This window comes from Arachis ipaensis, chromosome B01, assembly GCF_000816755.2.
Source record: "Arachis ipaensis cultivar K30076 chromosome B01, Araip1.1, whole genome shotgun sequence".
Classification (NCBI taxonomy): Eukaryota; Viridiplantae; Streptophyta; class Magnoliopsida; order Fabales; family Fabaceae; genus Arachis; species Arachis ipaensis.
Genome location: NC_029785.2, coordinates 127,647,510 through 127,666,537, shown reverse-complemented (window position 1 = coordinate 127,666,537; position 19,028 = coordinate 127,647,510). Strand labels below are relative to the sequence as shown.

The 19,028-nt window shown below is 38.8% G+C and overlaps 3 protein-coding genes across 5 annotated transcripts; 1 reads left to right on the top strand and 2 right to left on the bottom strand.

Annotated features, from left to right (window-relative positions):
* LOC107613655 lies at nt 8,011-8,994 on the bottom strand. Its single transcript, XM_016315749.1, has 2 exons — nt 8,913-8,994; nt 8,011-8,834 (listed from the first exon to the last, which is right to left on the bottom strand). The coding sequence occupies exons 1-2, from the start codon at nt 8,992-8,994 to the stop codon at nt 8,011-8,013; spliced, it is 906 nt and encodes a 301-aa protein (XP_016171235.1).
* On the bottom strand, nt 11,144-15,243 carry LOC107637427 (LRR receptor-like serine/threonine-protein kinase EFR). 3 transcript variants are annotated; one of them, XM_021104230.1, is made up of 4 exons: nt 13,822-15,243; nt 12,660-13,720; nt 11,732-12,551; nt 11,144-11,616 (listed from the first exon to the last, which is right to left on the bottom strand). In XM_021104230.1, exons 1-4 carry the CDS (start codon nt 14,735-14,737, stop codon nt 11,279-11,281), a joined length of 3,135 nt encoding a protein of 1,044 aa, XP_020959889.1. In that variant the 5' UTR covers nt 14,738-15,243; the 3' UTR covers nt 11,144-11,278. The 3 variants fall into 3 exon arrangements, with proteins under 3 accessions (XP_020959889.1, XP_020959881.1, XP_020959886.1); XM_021104222.1 differs by having other exon boundaries at nt 11,732-13,720; nt 13,822-14,861; nt 14,962-15,243; XM_021104227.1 differs by having other exon boundaries at nt 11,732-13,720.
* LOC107613644 (glucose-6-phosphate/phosphate translocator 1, chloroplastic-like) lies at nt 15,242-17,070 on the top strand (the record flags this gene model as incomplete). Its single annotated transcript, XM_021112010.1, has 4 exons — nt 15,242-15,696; nt 15,799-16,012; nt 16,290-16,508; nt 16,858-17,070. Coding segments are annotated over 3 exons (681 nt in total), but the record flags the coding sequence as incomplete, so codon positions are not given.

The following is a 19,028-nucleotide window of genomic DNA, read 5'->3' as shown; positions in this document are numbered from 1 at the left end:
TCAGAAAATTCAGAGTATCATTAGATCAGTCACTCTCTTTTTCTACTATCCTCTCCTATTAAGATATGATGTGATCTCCAAAAATTATTATTATTATTATTATTATTATTATTATTATTATTATTATTATTATTATTATTATTATTATTATTATTATTATTTTTATTTTTAATAAAAATATGATGAAGAACTCAAACGGGCCAGAGTCATGGAGTGGGTAAAAGAAATTGGTTGGGCCCATGATTATTAATATCAGAATCTGTCTCCCCCTGTATCAGTGCCAGTTCATCACGTCCTCAATTTTGTCTCCTGATTTCCTACAAGACAAAAACAAACAGAATCAAAAAATTTACAAATTTTCAATAGAACTTAATTCTATCATTCCCAAACTATTTCTCAAGGTGCAGAATCTGTCTTCACAGAGGGGCTTAGTGAAAATATTCGCAAGTTGATCTTCGGATTTCACAAATTGAATATCAATAGTTCCCTTTTGCACATGTTCTCTAATGAAATGATATTTTATCTCAATGTGCTTTGTTCTTGAGTGCAAAATAGGATTTTTTGAAATATTTATGGCACTCATGTTGTCACAGAATAAGGGTATACTATTGATCTTTAATTTGTAATCTTCCAGTTGGGTTTTTAACTAAATTAATTGAGAGCAACATGCAGATGCGGAAATATATTCTGCTTCAGCTGTGGATAAAGTCACTGTGGCTTGCTTCTTGCTTGACCACATGTTGAGTGAGCTTCCAAGGAAGCAACACATGCTTGATGTGCTTCGTCTATCCACTCTATCTCCCGCATAATCTGCATCACAAAACCCTACTACACAAAAGTCATCAGATTTAGGATACCATAATACAAAATTGTAAGTCCCCTTAATGTATCTAATGATGCGTTTAACGGCCGTAAGATGGGATTTCTTTGGGTGAGATTGAAACCTTGAGCATACACCCACACTTTGGACAATATCCGGTCTAGAGGAGGTAAGGTACATTAATGAACCTATCATTCCTCTATACCTTTTAACATCCATTTGAAACATTTTGAAATCCTTATGGGCAGCATAGGCAAGAAGTAACCTAATTGCTTCCATTCTAGCTACCGGAGCAAAAGACTCATCGAAATCTATACCCTCTTCTTGATCGTAACCTTGGGCCACTAATCTAGCCTTGTTACGAACAACTTGTCCATCCTCACCAAGTTTATTTTTAAATACCCATTTAGTACCCGTAACTTTCTTACCATCCGGATGGGGTACTAGTGTCAAAACCTCATTCTTGTCGAATTGAGCAAGCTCTTCTTGCATGGATTTGACCCATGATGGATCTTCAAGGGCTTGTTTGACATTGTTGGGCTCCATTTGTGACAAGAGAGCGAAATTGCTAGGTTCGGTTTGCCTTTTGGTGGAGGATCTTGTAGTTACACCTTGAGAGGGATCACCAATGATGAAGTCATGAGGATAACCCCTCATGGACTTCCATTCTCTAGGATTTCGGATAGGTGTTGAGCTTTGATGAACTTCTGGTGGTCTCATTGTTTCAGTTTCTCGTGCTTGCTCAGGAGACAAAACGAAAATGTCTCCTCCAATCTGACGAGACAAAACCGGGCTGACAGATTCTTCAGTTTGCACAGATTTGGGATTTTCTTTACTTGTTCCAACCTCTTCACAATCTGAATCATTATCCTTTACAATACTGGAAAATAAGTTAGAATCACAAAAAGTAACATGTATGGATTCCTCTATGGTTCTATGCTCTTTGAGATAAACTCTATAGGCCTTGCTTGTGGTGGAATATCCAACAAACATTCCTTCATAAGATTTTGGATCAAACTTTCCAAGGTTTTATTTATTGTTAAGTACAAAGCATTTGCATCCAAAAACATGAAAGTACTTAAGATTTAGAGGGGTTCCTTTCCATAACTCATAAGGGGTTTTCTTTAACCCTTTTCTAATGATTGTCCTATTCAAAATATAACAAGCTGTATTCACAGCTTCAGCCCATAAAAATTTAGGAATCTCATTCTCACAAATCATAGCCCTAGTCATTTCTTGAAGGCTTCTATTCCTTATTTCAACCACCCCATTTTGTTGGGGGGTTCTAGGGCATGAAAAGTTATGAGAAATTCCTAAGTCATCACAGAATTTTTCAAAATCTTGATTTTCAAATTCTCTTCCGTGATCACTTCTTAAATGAGCAATTTTTAAATCCTTTTCATTTTGAATTTTCTTGCAAAGAGTGGAAAAGGCATGGAAAGCATCATTTTTATGAGTAAGGAAAAGTACCCAACCAAATCTAGAGTAATCATCTACCACCACAAGACCATAGTGTTTACCTCCTAAGCTTTGAGTTCTTGTTGGTCCAAAAAGATCAATATGTAACATCTCTAATGGCCTTTTGGTTGAGATTCCATCTTTAGGTTTAAAAGAGGATTTTACTTGTTTGCCCAATTGGCAAGCATCACAAGTAAGATCCTTATCAAATTTGATATTTGGAATTCCTCTAACCAGATTTTTCTTAACTAGCTTAGAAATTTGGTACATGCTAGCATGACCCAACTTTCTATGCCAAAGCCATTTTTCAGATTCAAGAGAGGTAAAACATGTTACATTTTGTTCTTTTAGGTCCTCAAGGGTTAATCCATACACATTATTGCATCTTTTAGCTTCAAACAAAATATCCCCAGTTTTCTCACAAACAACTAAACAAACAAACTTCTTAAAAATAATTTCAAAACCCAAATCACATAATTGACTAACACTAAGTAAATTATGTTTCAAACCATGTACAAGGAGGACATCATTTATACAAGATGAAAAATTTTTACCAACTTTCCCAACAGCCACTATTTTTCCTTTTGCATCATCACCGAAAGTGACAAGTCCTCCATCATATTCATTAAGCTTTATGAAGAAGGTTGTCTTTCCAGTCATATGCTTAGAGCATCCGCTGTCCATATACCACATATTCTCCTTCCGTTTGGATGCTAGGCACACCTACAAAACAAGCTTAAGTGACCTTAGGTATCCAAATCTTCTTGGATCCTTTTACGTTAAACTATCTCCTATGTCCTAAGCCATTGTGATAAAAAACGACTTTATACACCTTTTCACCAATCATTCTTTTACCAAAAAAACATTGAATGGGAAAGTGTCCATGTCGGTTGCATAGTCTACAAAATCTTGGAGTTGCTGTTTTGTTAAAGTAGGTGGGGTCTTGAAATTTTGTATCATTAGAAGATGAAGCAATGTTCTCAAAATGAGATTTTTCTGTAGATTTATAAAAACCCAATCCAGCTTTATCATAAAGACGTTTTTGACTAGCCAAGATTTGATTAAGATTTTCAGAACTTTGAGTGAACTTGGCCAAGTCTTCCTTAAGTCTTTTAACCTCTTTAAGCAACTCTTCATTTTGTTTAAAACAATCTACATATGCAAGAATGGAATGATCACTTTCACAACTCTTAATTTGGGCTCTTAACTGCTTATTTTCTTCAACAAGATCACAAGCAGTTTCGGCCTCTCTCACTTTCTCTTTAAGAAAGCTGTTTTCAGCTTTAAGAATGGTGATTTGTTGTTCAAGTTCTTGATTTTCCAGCAGGAAGCATCTTATTTTTTCAGAAAGGTGGTCTATCATAAGATGAAGATCTTCAGTGTTAGGGTTATGAAAGACTACCTGATCAATGTGATCTGCCATGAGACATGGTTGTGACTTGGTCTCAGTTTCTTCATCATCATCATCTGAGTCATTTTCCAAGTCTTCCCACGAAGCCATCAGTCCCTTCTTCTTTCCTCTTTTTGGCTTATCCTCCTTCTTTAACTTGCGACAGTCAGATTTGAAATGCCCCATTTCCTTGCAGTTGTAACAAGTTACTTTGCTAAGGTCTTTCTTCATTCTCCTTGAGCTGCTGCCTTTGCCTTTGAGCTTCATCATTTTCCTGAATTTTTTGACAAATAACACAAATTCATGTTCAGAGGAGTTATTACTGGATTCTTCATCCAGAGGGTTAGTCATAGAAGAAAAATCAATTCCTTTCTTTTTTGAATCTTTTTTCAAATAGGTGTTTTCAAAAGCAAGAAGATTTCCTCTCAAATCATCACATGTCATGGAGTCTAAGCTACTGCTCTCAGAAATAATTAAAGCTTTTGTTTCCCACTCTTTTGTGAGACATCTCAGCACTCTCCTCACAAGCACAGAATCAGGATATGTAATTCCCAGAGCATCTAAGCCAACAATGATGATATTGAATCGTTCAAACAGCTCATCAATAGACTCTCCTTCTTTCATTGCAAACATTTCATACTCTCTGTTCAACATATCTGTCCGAGTCTTCTTTACAATGGTGGTTCCTTCATGAGTGATTTGCAATTTGTCCCAGATTTCCTTTGCCGTTGTGCATCGTGATACCCGTCGGTACTCCTCGAAGCTGATAGCACAGTTGAGCATGTTTACTGCCTTGGCATTTAACTCCACATTCTTCCTATCTTCCTCGGTCCAGCTTGCTTCTGGTTTGAAAGTGACTACTCCTTCAGCACTTGTGTTAGTTGGAAATTGAGGGCCTTCCAAGATGATCTTCCAGAGTCTGTAGTCTACTGCCTGCACAAATATCTTCATTCTCTCTTTCCAATAGGTATAGTTTTTCCCATTGAAAAGAGGCGGTCTGTTGCTTGACTGCCTTTCTGTAAGATTGTAGGACACCAGATTAGAGCCACTGCTTTCTACCATTTGGATCTTTTCTCCAAGCTGCAAAGCTTGATCTCTTTGAGACCAAGCTCTGATACCAATTGATGGTTTCAGTGGCTAAGAGAAGGGGGGTTGAATCTTAGCCCCCTTTTTGGCTTGATTACGCTTGCTGAACTTTGAGGAGACTTTTCTGTTTTTATCTCGTCCCTAGCCACGAGACTTTTTATTTTTGTCTCGTCACTTGGCACGAGATATTTTTGGTTTTAGCTTCTGTGCAGTAGAACCAGAAATGAAGTAGTAGAGAAAGAAGATTATACCCAGATATATCCTGGTTCGGCTGCTAAGTGCAGTGCAGCCTACATCCAGTCTTCATCACAACCATGATGGAATTTCACTATAATCAACTTGATTACAAACGGTAAAGTGCTAACCCAACTTACAAGAAGATTCTCACAGAATCATGAAACATAACATAGATGAACAAAGGAACTCTAAGACATCTATGGCTTTTTCTTTTAATTTTGCACTCTCTGCCTTTTTTCGCTCTATGGTTTTTTCATACAAACCTCACTGTTTGCCTTTTTTCCATGAGACTCAAGACATGAAAAAATTAAACAGAAAAATACTAAACAGAATACATTGAAGGAGAAGAGAAAACTGTTAGCTCAGGTAGCTCTGAGAATTCTGTGCCTTGCACTCTCAAACTTTCTCCTTGCTTCAAACAGTGGCTGTTCACTCTTTTTATAGAAGAGAGAAACCTCCACACTTGAAGCCAAAAGCCCAAGCCAACTCCTTCTTCTCCAAGAAACAGAACCGGTTCGGCCACATAGAGAGAGAAGAGATAACCATGCAAAACCCAACATGCAATTACCTCTAGTCCTTCCTTGGTCACCACTCTTCATCAATCCGAGCGCTCCATCCTTGGCTTGCTCTCCAAGATGGATTTCTGGCCCTTGATGCTTCATGATGATGGCTTCATCTGCTCCAATCTCTGCCTCTTCCATCACTTCGCCACTCTAGCTACTTCCTGTGGTGGTTGAGCAGAATCAAAGACAAGCCATACCTCCAAGAATCTCTTCCTTGCTTGCCGAATCTCCTTCTCCATTTTTGGTATGAAGAAGCCAAGATCTCATCACCATATCTTACCATTCATGGTTGAAGATCTTAGCCACAGCATACTTTTCTTTTTCTTTTTCGTGCCATCATTTTGATGGTCTTGTAGCGTGCTTCTTTTTCTCTTCGGTGGCTATGCTTAGCCTCCATGGTTTCTCTGTGTTATGATCGAAGGTTAGAAGCAAAAGAGAGAAGAAAGGAAGGTATGAACATTAACTAAAGGATTTAGACAAAATAAATTAAATGTCCACTTCCTTTTTGTTTCTTAGTAGCGTGCCTTTCATTAAAGGCCATCAATCAAATCAATGAAACTTTCTCTCTCATATTTCCCATGCATTTATTAGCTTTACCCAATAAAATTTTGAATTCCACTTCATGATGAGTAAAGAAGTTCCGTTGGAAGCAATGGAACTTTGCTTTCTATGCTTAGTGGATTCGGATCATGCATTGGGTCTTGTAGCATCAATATTAATTTGGGCTTGTAGCAATAATAGCTTCAATTTGGCCCAAATAATATCACAACAATTCAGCCATACTTCTTTGAACATTTTTTTGAATCAAAGCTGAATTAGAAATAAAATCACACTTGGGCTTGTTGCAATTATATTTTATTTTCGGCCCAATTATAAAACCTGCAACACAAAATTATTAATTAACATATGTTAGATAAAAATCAAATTAATAATTTTGTAATTAATTATTTTAATAATGTTTAGTCATCACAAATATTAATTTAGAATTTTCCAAACTCATCACAGGCATTTGAGCGGTGCCCAGCATCATGACTGGAGAGACCGGACCAAGAAATGGCTTGACATGTGGCGTTATGGCCGCTATAACTCACTGGAAGTCGGGGACGAGATTGTCGACTTCCATCCCCTCCCATTGTACTATGACTGGTACACACAGCAGTACGGGGGTCACCTACAGCTGTCAGATAGAGTTGCAGGTGAACAAGCCGACGCCAACGCACAACAAGAAGGTCCACCACAACCAGCTGGACCTCAGCATCAGGATCCGGCGTATGACCAAGGGTTTCAGGTATCATTAAGGTCTATTAGTATTAATATTACTTCCTCTACTTATTATCATTACTGTTACCATTATTTATTAGTGGCATTCATTTTCATTTAGGTGCCGGCACATGACCACCACTTCTAGATGCCGGCATTTGAGCAACCATTTATGATGCCGGCATATGAGCAGCATTATCAGGTGCCGGCATACGAGTAGCACGTTCAGGGGCCAGCATATGCCCAACAGTTTCCGGTATATCAGGAGCAACAACCGTACATACCTGAACCACAACAACATCAGGTAGCGGATCCCTACATACCACAGCTGGTAATTCCAGCTAATGGTCAGTTTAGTCTGTTGGGTGGGCTTGATTCGATCAGCTTCTCTCGGCTCATGAGAGAGACATCTCATCTCTTTCTAGCGCTAGGGCAGCAAGGGCCTGTTGGTAGTGAGCCGTCTATTGGTCGTCGTGCGACATCAGGTCATGCCAGTGACTTCGACATGGATCGATCGTCGGGGCATGTAGATCCTCCTTGTCCTTCCGCACCGCCGCGCACCGAGTTGTTCGACTTGAATGAGTACCCGCAGCCGGAAGAGGGATTTCTGGGACATGACCTCCAGCACGAGTCTCATTATGGTGGTTATAGTGCTCTGGGTATGAGTAGTTCCGGTTATGTCGACGCTGGCGGTGCCAGCATGCCAGATGTCGGTGTTGGTGACGCCAGTATATCTCAAGGTCATCGGTATAATTTACGGACACAGACTGCGCCCCGGGACAAATACACCCCATCGCAGTATGCGAAGAAGGCGCCCAGGAAGCAGGTTATTGCTTTTTAGTTCAGTCTGTTTCAATTTATGTTTTCATTCAGTAATGTAGATCGTATAGTATGTTTAGATATTTCTATTAGTCATTGTATATATTACTATGTACTTAGATTTGTATAGTATATTTCTGTTTCAGTTCCGTGTGTTGCAGAATTTAACTACATTCGTAGTTATTATTTAATGCATATATAAATAAAATGCACAAAGACATAAGTAAAATGCACAAAAACATAAAAAAGCTTACACACTAGTTAGAACTAAGTAATGAAGGCACAAAAAAATTTACATGAAAAGTTAAATAGGTCATAAAAAGTTACATACAAAGTTACTGACTAGTTTAAAATGCGTTAACATGCAAAAGGCTTAATCACGATTGACCCCCGGTAGAGCTTGGACCTGCGTGCTGTGGACATCGGCTCCGGCTATGTCCCTCCTTACCACATGTAGTACACCGGCGAGAACCACGCATGTCACGCGAATACATCTCATTCAAGTAGCGGGTTGATTTGGGTCTTCCTTTGATTGTGCGCCTCAATGTCCAGTTCGCGATCACCTTCGCTCCTTCATATGGAGCCCACGTAGATGGGTCACCCATCGGGACAAACTCGCCTCTATAGACCTTGCAAATTTTGGACATCTTGTACACATCATGCACATATACTTGCCAATCAAGACGCTGGTTAGCGCAACATGCAAGGACGTGGCGACATGGAAGTCGCTCGACTTGGAAATGGCCACAGTCGCAGTGTCGTTGTGCGAGATTAATAGTGTAAATGGAACCATCTGGCATTTCGCGAACCTCAAACACCTCGTTGCGCCTGTCGAACCGATTGACCACAATGCTTCCTGCACGTCGAAAACTTTCTTCTACTCTTTTGGTGGCAAATTCTGAATACGTGAATCCATTGCGGACACGCTCATGAGCCTCGGCGCTCTTTCGAGTAAACAATTCATTCAGCTGATAGAAAGTAGATCTAACAATGGCAGTCACAGGAAGGTTGCGTGCACCCTTTAGGACAAAATTTATGCACTCTACCAAGTTTGTCATCATATGTCCCCAACGATGACCCCCGTCGAATGCCAACACCCATCTATCAACACCGATCTCATCACACCAGTGCATGTATGCCTCACCTCGCTCTTGAAGCCTTTGGTAGTTCTTGTTGTACTCCTGTTCCGTCCTCGAATATCCTGTTATACAAACCATTTAATCATAAGAAAATGCCACAAAATTATTGTGAATAGAATCATATCAGCAAAATCAAATACCTGTATTAACCACAAGTTTATGCAAATACGAAGCCTTAAACCTCCTTAAGAAGTTGGACCCGATGTGCCTGATGCAGAACATATGCTACGCTCTTGGTGGTGATCATGCACCGTTACTGCGAGCTATTGCTGCGTCGATGGAGTTATGACGGTCAGAAATAATGCCGACGCCATCAATGGTAACAACATATCTCCGCAAGTTGGTTAGGAAAAACTCCCACGCGTCTGCCGTCTCACCCTCGACTATTGCAAATGCAACAGGTACAATGTTTTGATTCCCATCTTGTGCAATGGCAACTAGAAGTGCACCTTTATATTTTCTGTACAAGTGTGTGCCATCAACCTGCACCAGTGGCTTGCAATGTCGGAAGGCTACTATACATGGATAGAAACTCCAAAAAACGCGATGCAAAACTCTTACACCTTGAACCTCCTCACTCTCACGGTAAACGGGGAGCGTCTTTATCTGGACACGAGACCTCGGCATCTTTGCAGTCATTGCTTTCAACCATACCGGCAGAGTCTGGTAAGAAACTTTCCAATCACCGAAAACTTTTACGACGGATTTCTGCTTTGTCAACCAAGCCTTGCGGTAACTAACAGTGTAGTTGAACCTGGATTGAACTTCTGTAATAATAGACTTCACCTTTATCGATGGGTCTGCTTCGACCAACGGCCTAATGGCATCTGCAATTGTGTCTGAGTCTAACTTGGCGTGAGATCGTGCCCATGCTGCACGTGTGTTTGCCATTGTATCTCCTGATCTCCCAACAAGCTTTCTTTCGAATCAAGCTAGCTCGGATAAGCCAGTCGCACCCGGCACCATAACCCTTGCATTTCGCATAGAATGTCTGCGGCTCAGACTCATACACAGTGTAATTAACTCCTTTAGAAATAGTGTAGCTTTTGATTGCAGATATCACCGACTCTCTAGAGCCAAATTCCATTCCGACATTAAACTCACCATCTTCCGCCGCAACGTTGCCTTCACCTACAACATGCGCACCACCATTACACAGACAAGGCAAATAAAATGTACACTAATGGTAACTTGAATTAATAATCATAACATACCCTTATTCGCATACTCAGGAAATTTCGGGGCATGCATTGGTTCGAGATCCAAAGTCCGCATAAAAGATGGAACACCAAACGGGTGCCGGCTTACAATCGAGGCCGCTTCATTCTGCATCACCGAATTGCCTGCCAAGTCTCCGTCATCGTTTTCGTCATCGACTTCATAGTTGGCTTCGAACTCCTCTTCACTATCGTTGTTATCTTCTTCCCAATCTAGGTCCCCGCACTCATCAACATCGACCTCCTCGCCGGCCACGTCCAGGCTCGAATGCTGTTCGAACTCAACGTACAGCTCTATCATCGGCACGTGAAATCGGATTTGTTGATAAATACAGAACATCTGCTGCATGTTGGCGTCATCCGTGATGGGCATTATTTGAAACTGTATCAGCCCACCAAATACTTGTACATGATTCCTGTATAAAATATTGCTCACCTTTTTCGAAATGTGATTTTGTATGTTATCACAAAGACCATTTTTCAACTCTACAAAACTCATCGTGCACAATATAACAAATGACAACGGACATTGACAAAGAAAACTCACTCCTTCGTATGTGTTTGGTATAATATCACCGTTATAATACACTCGCAAATTTGCAGTACCTTCCATAACTCGATTTTTTTTACACCAAAAAAATTCAGAACTGTTACATATATGAAAGAAAGAAGAAAAGGAGGAATAGAAGTGCAATGAAGTATTTTGAATGAATCTTGCTTCGTATTTATAGGTTGGGTTCCTGCTTAAAATATATTTTTTTTAACAAACGCATCCTGCATTTTTGGCTTTTCAAAAAAAATTTCTGACGCACAAAAAACGCAACTTGCGTTTTATTTGTTCGAAAAAAAAAAGACTGCCAAACTAAAAAAAACGCAAGCTGCGTTTTATTATTTCAAAAAAAAATAACATACTGCCCTCATTAAACGCAGGTTGCATTTGGGCGCAATCAAAATTTTAAAAAAAATTTGAAAACCATTAAAACAATAAAACGCAACCTGCGTTTATCTAAATTGCTGAACCAAAAAAAAAGAAAAAAAAAAACAAAGATAAAACGTAGCTTACGTTTTTTCTCTGACACCATACCAGTAGAATTTCTTTCCACTCTTCCATTTCATTGCACATCACGTTTCTTGTTTCCATATAGGAAAAAATCAGCCGAAACACGATTCCAATTCGCAATGCATATAATTGTTAAAATGAGAAGTTACATCTTAATGAAAAGGGGTTACTAGAACTTCTAAAAATGATTCTAAATATGTAAATTGAGCCTAACACTTAAGCATATATTTTAGTTCAAGAGTAATCTTTTAATCTTGTTAAGAGCATTCATAGCGTCTTTCATTCTTGTCCTTTCACCCGGAGACTCAGCTGAGCAATTCAGAGCTAAAGTCATTATAGACAACAAGCAGTCCTGTTTAGTATCTGTTTCTCCTTCTTCCACCAATAATTTTGCATCAACGATATCAAGTAGTGAATCAGGGCATGACATTTTCACCCACTCTTTGATGCTAAACTCTCCCACAAACATTTCATCAGTGGGTTTTTTCTGTGTGAAGGTCTCCATAAGTAAAATTCCATAGCTATACACATCACCTTGCCTAGACACTCTTCCCTCAAGTCCATATTCTACAAAATAAGAAGAAAAACATCAAAGTGGAAAACAAAACAAATTTTATTAGATTCATAGCTGATTGCTATCAAGGTTTATTACATAAAGCATAAGATTAAATAAGAAACTCACCAGGGGCCATATAGCCTATTGTGGCTAGATTCATGGTTTGAGTGATGGAGTCATCCCCACTCAGCAATTTTGCAATGCCAAAATCAGTCACGTGGGCAACCATGTCTTCATCTAGTAATATGTTGCTGGGTTTCAAATCACAGTGTATAATTGGTACAGAACCACCATTATGCAGGTAATCCATTGCTTCTGCAACATCTATCATTATGTTTAGCCTCTGGATCATACTCAAGCCATGGTGTTCCGAGTGTAGCCACCTCTCTAAACTCCCATTAGGCATGTAGCTTAGGATCAATGCCTTGAAGTCCATGTTGCTGCAGCTGCTAATGATTTTGGTTAAGTTTCGATGGCGGACACTGCGCAATATCTCACATTCAGCATCGAAACTCCTGAATGCTCCTTCTAGTCCCAGATTAAACACTTTCACTGCAACATTCGTCCCATCTGAGAGTACTCCTTTATACACTCTTCCAAAACTCCCTACACCAAGCAAGTTGCCATCATTGAACCTATCTGTTGCTTGCTGAATTTCATAGTATGATATTCTTCTCCATCTTGCTCCTGATTGATTCGTCTCTGAATTGTTGACCACCTTGTGCTTCCGGAATTTTAGGATGCAAAGGAATGCCACAAGAAGGGTGGCAACTATTGCTGCAGGTAAAATATATGTCAACACAATATGTGCATTCCATCTTCTGGATTTTTCAATTTTACATTCCGAAAACTGGAAACGTGGAGCACCACATAATCCTTTATTCCCCATGAACGACTGAGCTGAGAAGTTTGCAAAAGGTCCTCCATCAGGGATTTTTCCTTTTAACTTATTGTGAGAAACATTGAAATATTTCAGATATACAAGTGCCTCCAATGTTTTGGGAATGACACCAGACAAGTTATTTTCTGATAAATCAAGGAGTTCCAAACTTACCATACGACCAAATGATTCTGGAATGGGCCCTTCAAATTTGTTTCTTGCTAAGGTAAGAAGAACCAAATTCCTAAGATTGCTGAGGCTTCTTGGGATGCTACCTGAAAATTGATTTCCTGATAAATAAATCCAACTTATGGCTTTTAGATTTCCACTATCTAATGGGAGATATCCACTTAAATTATTGGAAGATAAGTCTAAAAGCAATAAATCGGACAGCCCCCACAAGGTGGAAGGTATTGAGTTGAATTTATTTGAAGAAAGCCGAAGCCATCTTAATGAGGTAAGATTGCTTAAGCAAGAAGGTATAGGGCCAGAGAACTTGTTGCTTTTAACGGTAAATGAATACAAGCTCGTTAGTTGACACAATTGATTCGGAACAAATCCTTCCAATTGGTTGTCATCTAAAAAGAGGCCTTGTAGCTTTATTAATTTCCCTATGCTAATAGGAAAGGTTCCAACAAAATTATTATCACCAAGGTCAAGGTTTATCAAGCTGCTCAAGTTGCCAATACTTGCTGGAATGGTGCCTCTCATTGAACAACCCTTAAGATCCAAGTCGGCCAGAGAAGTAGAAAGGTTTCCTACCGATATTGGAAGAATAGAATCCAATGGATTTTCATAAAATATCAAGGTTTTGAGAAATCTACAATTTGTCAAAGAATTTATAATGCTTAGCTCTGAATCGGATGAATCACTTGTCAAATTATTTGCACCAAGATTGAGCCACTGGAGACTTCTTAAGCTGCCAAAAATGTCTGGAATGTATCCAGAAAATGAATTGTTAGACAAATCTATGATATTAAGCATAGTGGCATTGCACAAGGAGCTTGGGATTCTTCCACTGAGATAATTAATCCCCATGTACAGCCCAACAAGTTTTGGAAGCATGGAGCCTAGGCTTGCTGGGAGGCTGCCTGATAAATGATTTCCAGTAACAGTAATTACCCGTAGGATAGAAATATTATAGATTGACGGCGGAATGTAGCCACTCACATTGGCGAAAGGAAGACTCAGAATCTCTAAACTACGTAGATTACCAAACTCATATGGTATTGCACCTGCCACAACATTCGAACAATGTGATACGTTAAATTGTATAAACAACGATAACGTTAATCAAACTCAATTCGCAGAGTCATATTGGCATAACATACGATACCTCTGAAATTGTTATGGCCAAGATAGATCTCTTTGAGGCTTGTCAAATTCCCGATGGCAGATGGTATGTTTCCACCGAAGGTGTTGTAGGATAAGGATAAAAATTGCAGTTGCTTGCAATCGAACAAACTGCATGGAAGTTCACCGGATAAGGAATTACTAGTCACGTAAAGCCCTTTCAAGTTTGGAAGATGGTGGAAGATGTTCTCCGGCAGTTGTCCGGATAGGTGGTTGTAGTCGAGGACAATAAACTGCAGTAACGAACTGTTGATGATAGCTGAAGGGATAGCTCCTGAAATTTGGTTGTGAGTAAGATACACATATTGCAACGAAGGAGACAAGAAAATGTTGGAAGGTAAGGGACCCCAAAACTTGTTTTCAGAAAGTTCAAGCGATTGCAGGGAAGTCATGTTGAACAGAAAGTGTGGGACTGTGCCAGAGAAACTGTTCCCTCTCAGTAACAGGTATTCTAGTTTGGGTAGAAATTCAAACCAGGACGGGATGCTTCCTGTGAATTTGTTGAATCTGAGGTTGATGATGCTCAGTCTGCGTAATCCAGCTAGATCAGCAGGTAGAGTACCATGGAAGCTATTGTTGGGAAGAAGCAAGAGAGAAAGGAATGACAGGTTTCCAAGATGCGGAGGGATGGTAGCATCAAGAGCCATGTAAGCGAGATTCAAGGCAGTTACTCTGCGGTGGGAAGAGCCGCAGGTGACGCCAATCCAGTTGCAAACAGAGGTACTGCTAGACCAGTTGCTTGCGAGCACATTGTTGGGATCCAAGGAGTTAAAATGCTCCCTCATGGCTACCAAGGCCGATTCATCGCTAGCCATGTTCAGCCTTGCAGCTGATACCACCGCCACGTGCCAATGCAGAAATGATAACAGGGTCGGATATAAGATGGACTTCATTTTCATTGCACCTTATCTTCTGCTTCAATGCAACATTTTGCGTTGTATATATATGTGTGTGGAGAGAGAGAGAAGAGATTCCTTTCCATTGTTCGTCGATCTTCCTTTGTACTCCAAGTGGCAGCTGAACCTGAGTTCGCAGCATCAGCCAATTACCAGGAGAATTAAAATCGTGATTAGCAACAGTGCTTAACGATCTAAGACTACTTTAAGTCGTTGGCCCAACTTACACTTAAAAAGACACCCTAGGAAGATCCGTCTCCATATTCCATTAAAATCTCTTCCTCTTCGATCTTGTCACCTTCCAAAAGTACCTTTGCTAACAAACTTGTCAACCGTTGCTCATGTGGCTTCCGCGCAGTAATCAATGCGTAAGACACAAGAATCCACATCACATTGGTTTCATCAAATATACAAATACAAATACCCTTTGTTGATTATATGAAAATCTACAAACTCATCATCTTCTTTGTTTTACACCATCAGAAACCACCATGATATCATCCTTAAAGTACACACTACACAGCACCCTCACCCCTCGCCGGCTCTGCTGCATTCTCCTGCAGAAAGCGTGTTCCTGTTCCAAGGTTACCACCCTCTATTCAAAATCTTCAACAAAGCACTGCACTACCCTCTTTCTCTTCCCATAAACCACTTTACATTATTCCATGCACTCAGAACCTCACATTGTCAACTAAACCTAGAAGGAAGGTTGCAGGGTGTCATGCCTATGAGGCAGATAAGTCACAGCCACAAGCAGCAGAGACATCAGAGGCAGCTCAGAAGCTCAAGATTGGTTTGTATTTCGCTACATGGTGGGCACTCAACGTCGTCTTCAACATATACAACAAGAAGGTTCTCAATGCTTTTCCATACCCCTGGCTCACTTCCACTCTCTGTCCCTCGCCGCCGGCTCTCTTATCATGTTCATCTCCTGGGCCACAAGGCTCGCTCATGTCCCTAAAGTTAACTAATCAATCCTCTTTTCTTATTACTATCAAATATTAAACTGATCAATTTTCTTTGTCAAAAATACTTAAGGACGTTTCGGCTGTAACTTTTTTCAGGTGGGTAGTTGCTCAGAGTGTGTTCTACCACATGTGTAATCAAGTCTCTTGCATGTCTCTTGATCAAATATCTCCCTTCACATTTAGCATAGGGAACACAATGAAGAGAATTTCAGTAATTGTCTCTTCCATTCTTATCTTCCACACGCCAATTCATCCCACCAATGCAGTTGCTGCTGCGATTGCAATTCTTGGCACCTTCCTTTATTCACAGGTGCATTCTTATTTCCTCTATTTTTAGTTTGTCTTTGCTATGTACTACTTGAATATTCAGAGACACACTGAAATCAAACCCATGATTGAGAAATTTTTCATATTGCACACAACACAGGAAAACCATATATAGTCACTGTCAATTTTATCTATGCCGGCCAAGTAAAATGGATAAAATGGAACGGTTTAATGTCTAATGAGTGATCAACTAGGGTCACACTATTAATTTGTAAATGTAACACAACAACTGAGAGCTTTTATGTTATTTCTTTGAACAGGCAAAACAGTGAGGCCTAATTCAGAAGCTAAGTTAAGTGAATGCTTATTCAGGGATGGAGCTAGAACTATGAGCCTGTCAGTGATAGTGAGAACAGTTGATGTTACTAATCATGTTTTGATCTTTGTCATTGTAGACGAAATTTTCGTTTCTTTCGTGTAATCTAAGGCTGAGAAGAATTTACTTTGATTCAATAAGGACTAAGAACGAACTCTGGAATGTGAGTACACTAATGAGGATTTCTATAGCCCAAAATTAGTTACACTTACCAAAAAAGAAGAGGATTTGTTGGATTAGATCTCACTAACTATTTGTGAGTAGGTCTAATAAGCTAATTATTGCAATTGTGCCTGTATAAAAAGTTTGCTTGCTGTGTGTATATTCAATCATATAGAACAATTATTTCTTTAAAGTACTATAAAAATATGTCTCTATCTCTAGTTCTCTATAGTATTACCTCAATGACTATCAAAGAATACAAAACACCCTAAAATTAAATATCCTTTCGTTTTTGTAAGTTTGAGTAATTTCTAGTTCCATTTTTTTTTGTGGAACTAATGAATTTGCAGTCTCACCCAATGACAGCATTTGAGGATAGTTCAACATTGTGCAAATGTCTTAATTACAAAAAACTAAGCTTTCAAATTTGGAAAGATCTTGTAAAGAACCCAAGAATACCTCCAAGGATTGCAATGCAAGCTCTTATTTCCCAAAAAGCAAAAATCCCATCAAGTCTTTTTGCAATTAATGGAAGGCGCATAATGCAAGAATAATACCTGATTATGAGGCTCGGCTCCTGTCATAACAGTTGGCATCACAACAGTTGGCACAATTTCATCCCACCACGAACGACCAAATGTCTGTGTTATGTTCCAAAACAGGTAATTTGAGAACTCTTATATATCAGAAACTTAAGAAAACTCAAGTTCTTATTATTAAAGAGTTCTTATTATTGACAATGCAGCCACTGAAATACAATGAAATGGATATTACAAAATCTATTGATGCCATGATCTAATTTCTCTGCAGGTCAATAACCATTTACAGTAGGATCATTCATGATTCCCAAAGAGTTGTTCACTTCAGGAGTTTCCTCCTCCAGGGGTTGTGTGGAGTCATTTGTGTATTTGCTAGGAAGAATTTTCTCATTGTATGAACCTGGAATTGCATTTCCAGAAGCGACAATGGAAGAATAAAAGGCAGTTGTATGGCTGATACATGATGCAGATTGCAAAGATTCAGATGGTCCATTTCCTATACAGAGAATGTAAATCCATTAACATGAACTCGTGATAATAGCATTTGCACCACAACATGAGCAAGTTAATAAATAAATAAATGGATCGCAATTAAAACCTGCTGTAATAAGGTATCTACACTAGACAACAGATTAGCAACACGCTGGTACTCAAGAGCCCCTCCAACGATCAACAAGCGAGGATATTCACCTGAGGATAATGTCTCATCTCGGAGTCCAACTGATATACACCATACTCATCCTCATCATCACTCCTGAAAAAAGCGCATACAAGCCACAATATAATCTATTAGAAAAAGCAGCAGTCCTAATTAGCTATAAACACATAGTTATTACACACTATTTTTTAGTTTGTCATAGACACATGAAGAATATGATTGGCTAAATACTATTTATATAAAATATAACACTACATGGAACACGCCTAACTAAACAAATATATCAATGCTTTTGATGAACACAAGAAACAGAAAATACCTGTTCATAGGGAATTCGAATTGCTTTTCTAATGGATCCCCTATGTCTCCTGCAAGATCATTCCTCCCCCCTAGCCCTAATGGAGGTGATAAACCTTCCCTATCAGTGTTGTTTCCACTCATAGGAGACTGATGCAAGTTCAGACACGGACCCTGTTGCATTTGTTGATAAGGCCCGGCTGAATAAGGCATGGAGAAAAGAGTAATGTTAGTACTGTCAGCAGTGACACATGTTTTACTTAAATTAAGTTTGAAAACTTATTCTCAAAGTTCTTAAGTTTTGAAACTAAATTTGATAGGTAACATCGAATCAAACTAGAGAAAATTCTTATGAATTTTGTAATATATAAATCAATGAACGGGTTTAACTCTTTTTTTAAAGAGTAAAGTATTGTTTTTATCTTTGGATAAGTCCTAAAATTGTCCCTAATATTTTAAATCGTCTTCTACCGTTTTAAAATTGGCTCATTGTTGTCGTTAACAGAATTGACGGCTGGACAAAATTGAGACGATTTTGAAACGTTAGGGACTTAAATATGACGAAAACGTTGGGGATAAAAACGATACATAGAAATAAATTTTAATTTTATCCTTTAATAATATCAATTTTTTACGGTACATAGTTATTCAATTATTTTTTTATTTTATTTTTAATCACATTATTTTTTTCTAAGTAAATTTATTTTTTGTTAAGAACAAAATTAAATAATTATTTGTAATCGTCTTCTTAAAATTGGCTCATTGTTGTCGTTAACAGAATTGACGGCTGGACAAAATTGAGACGATTTTGAAACGTTAGGGACTTAAATATGACGAAAACGTTGGGGATAAAAACGATACATAGAAATAAATTTTAAATTTTAATTTTACGATACATAGTTATTCAATTATTTTTTAATCATATTTAAGTATTGTTTTTGTCCCAACGTGTTCGTCCTATTTAAGTCCCTAACGTTTCAAAATCGTCTCAATTTTGTCCTGCCGTCAATTCCGTTAACAGATTTTT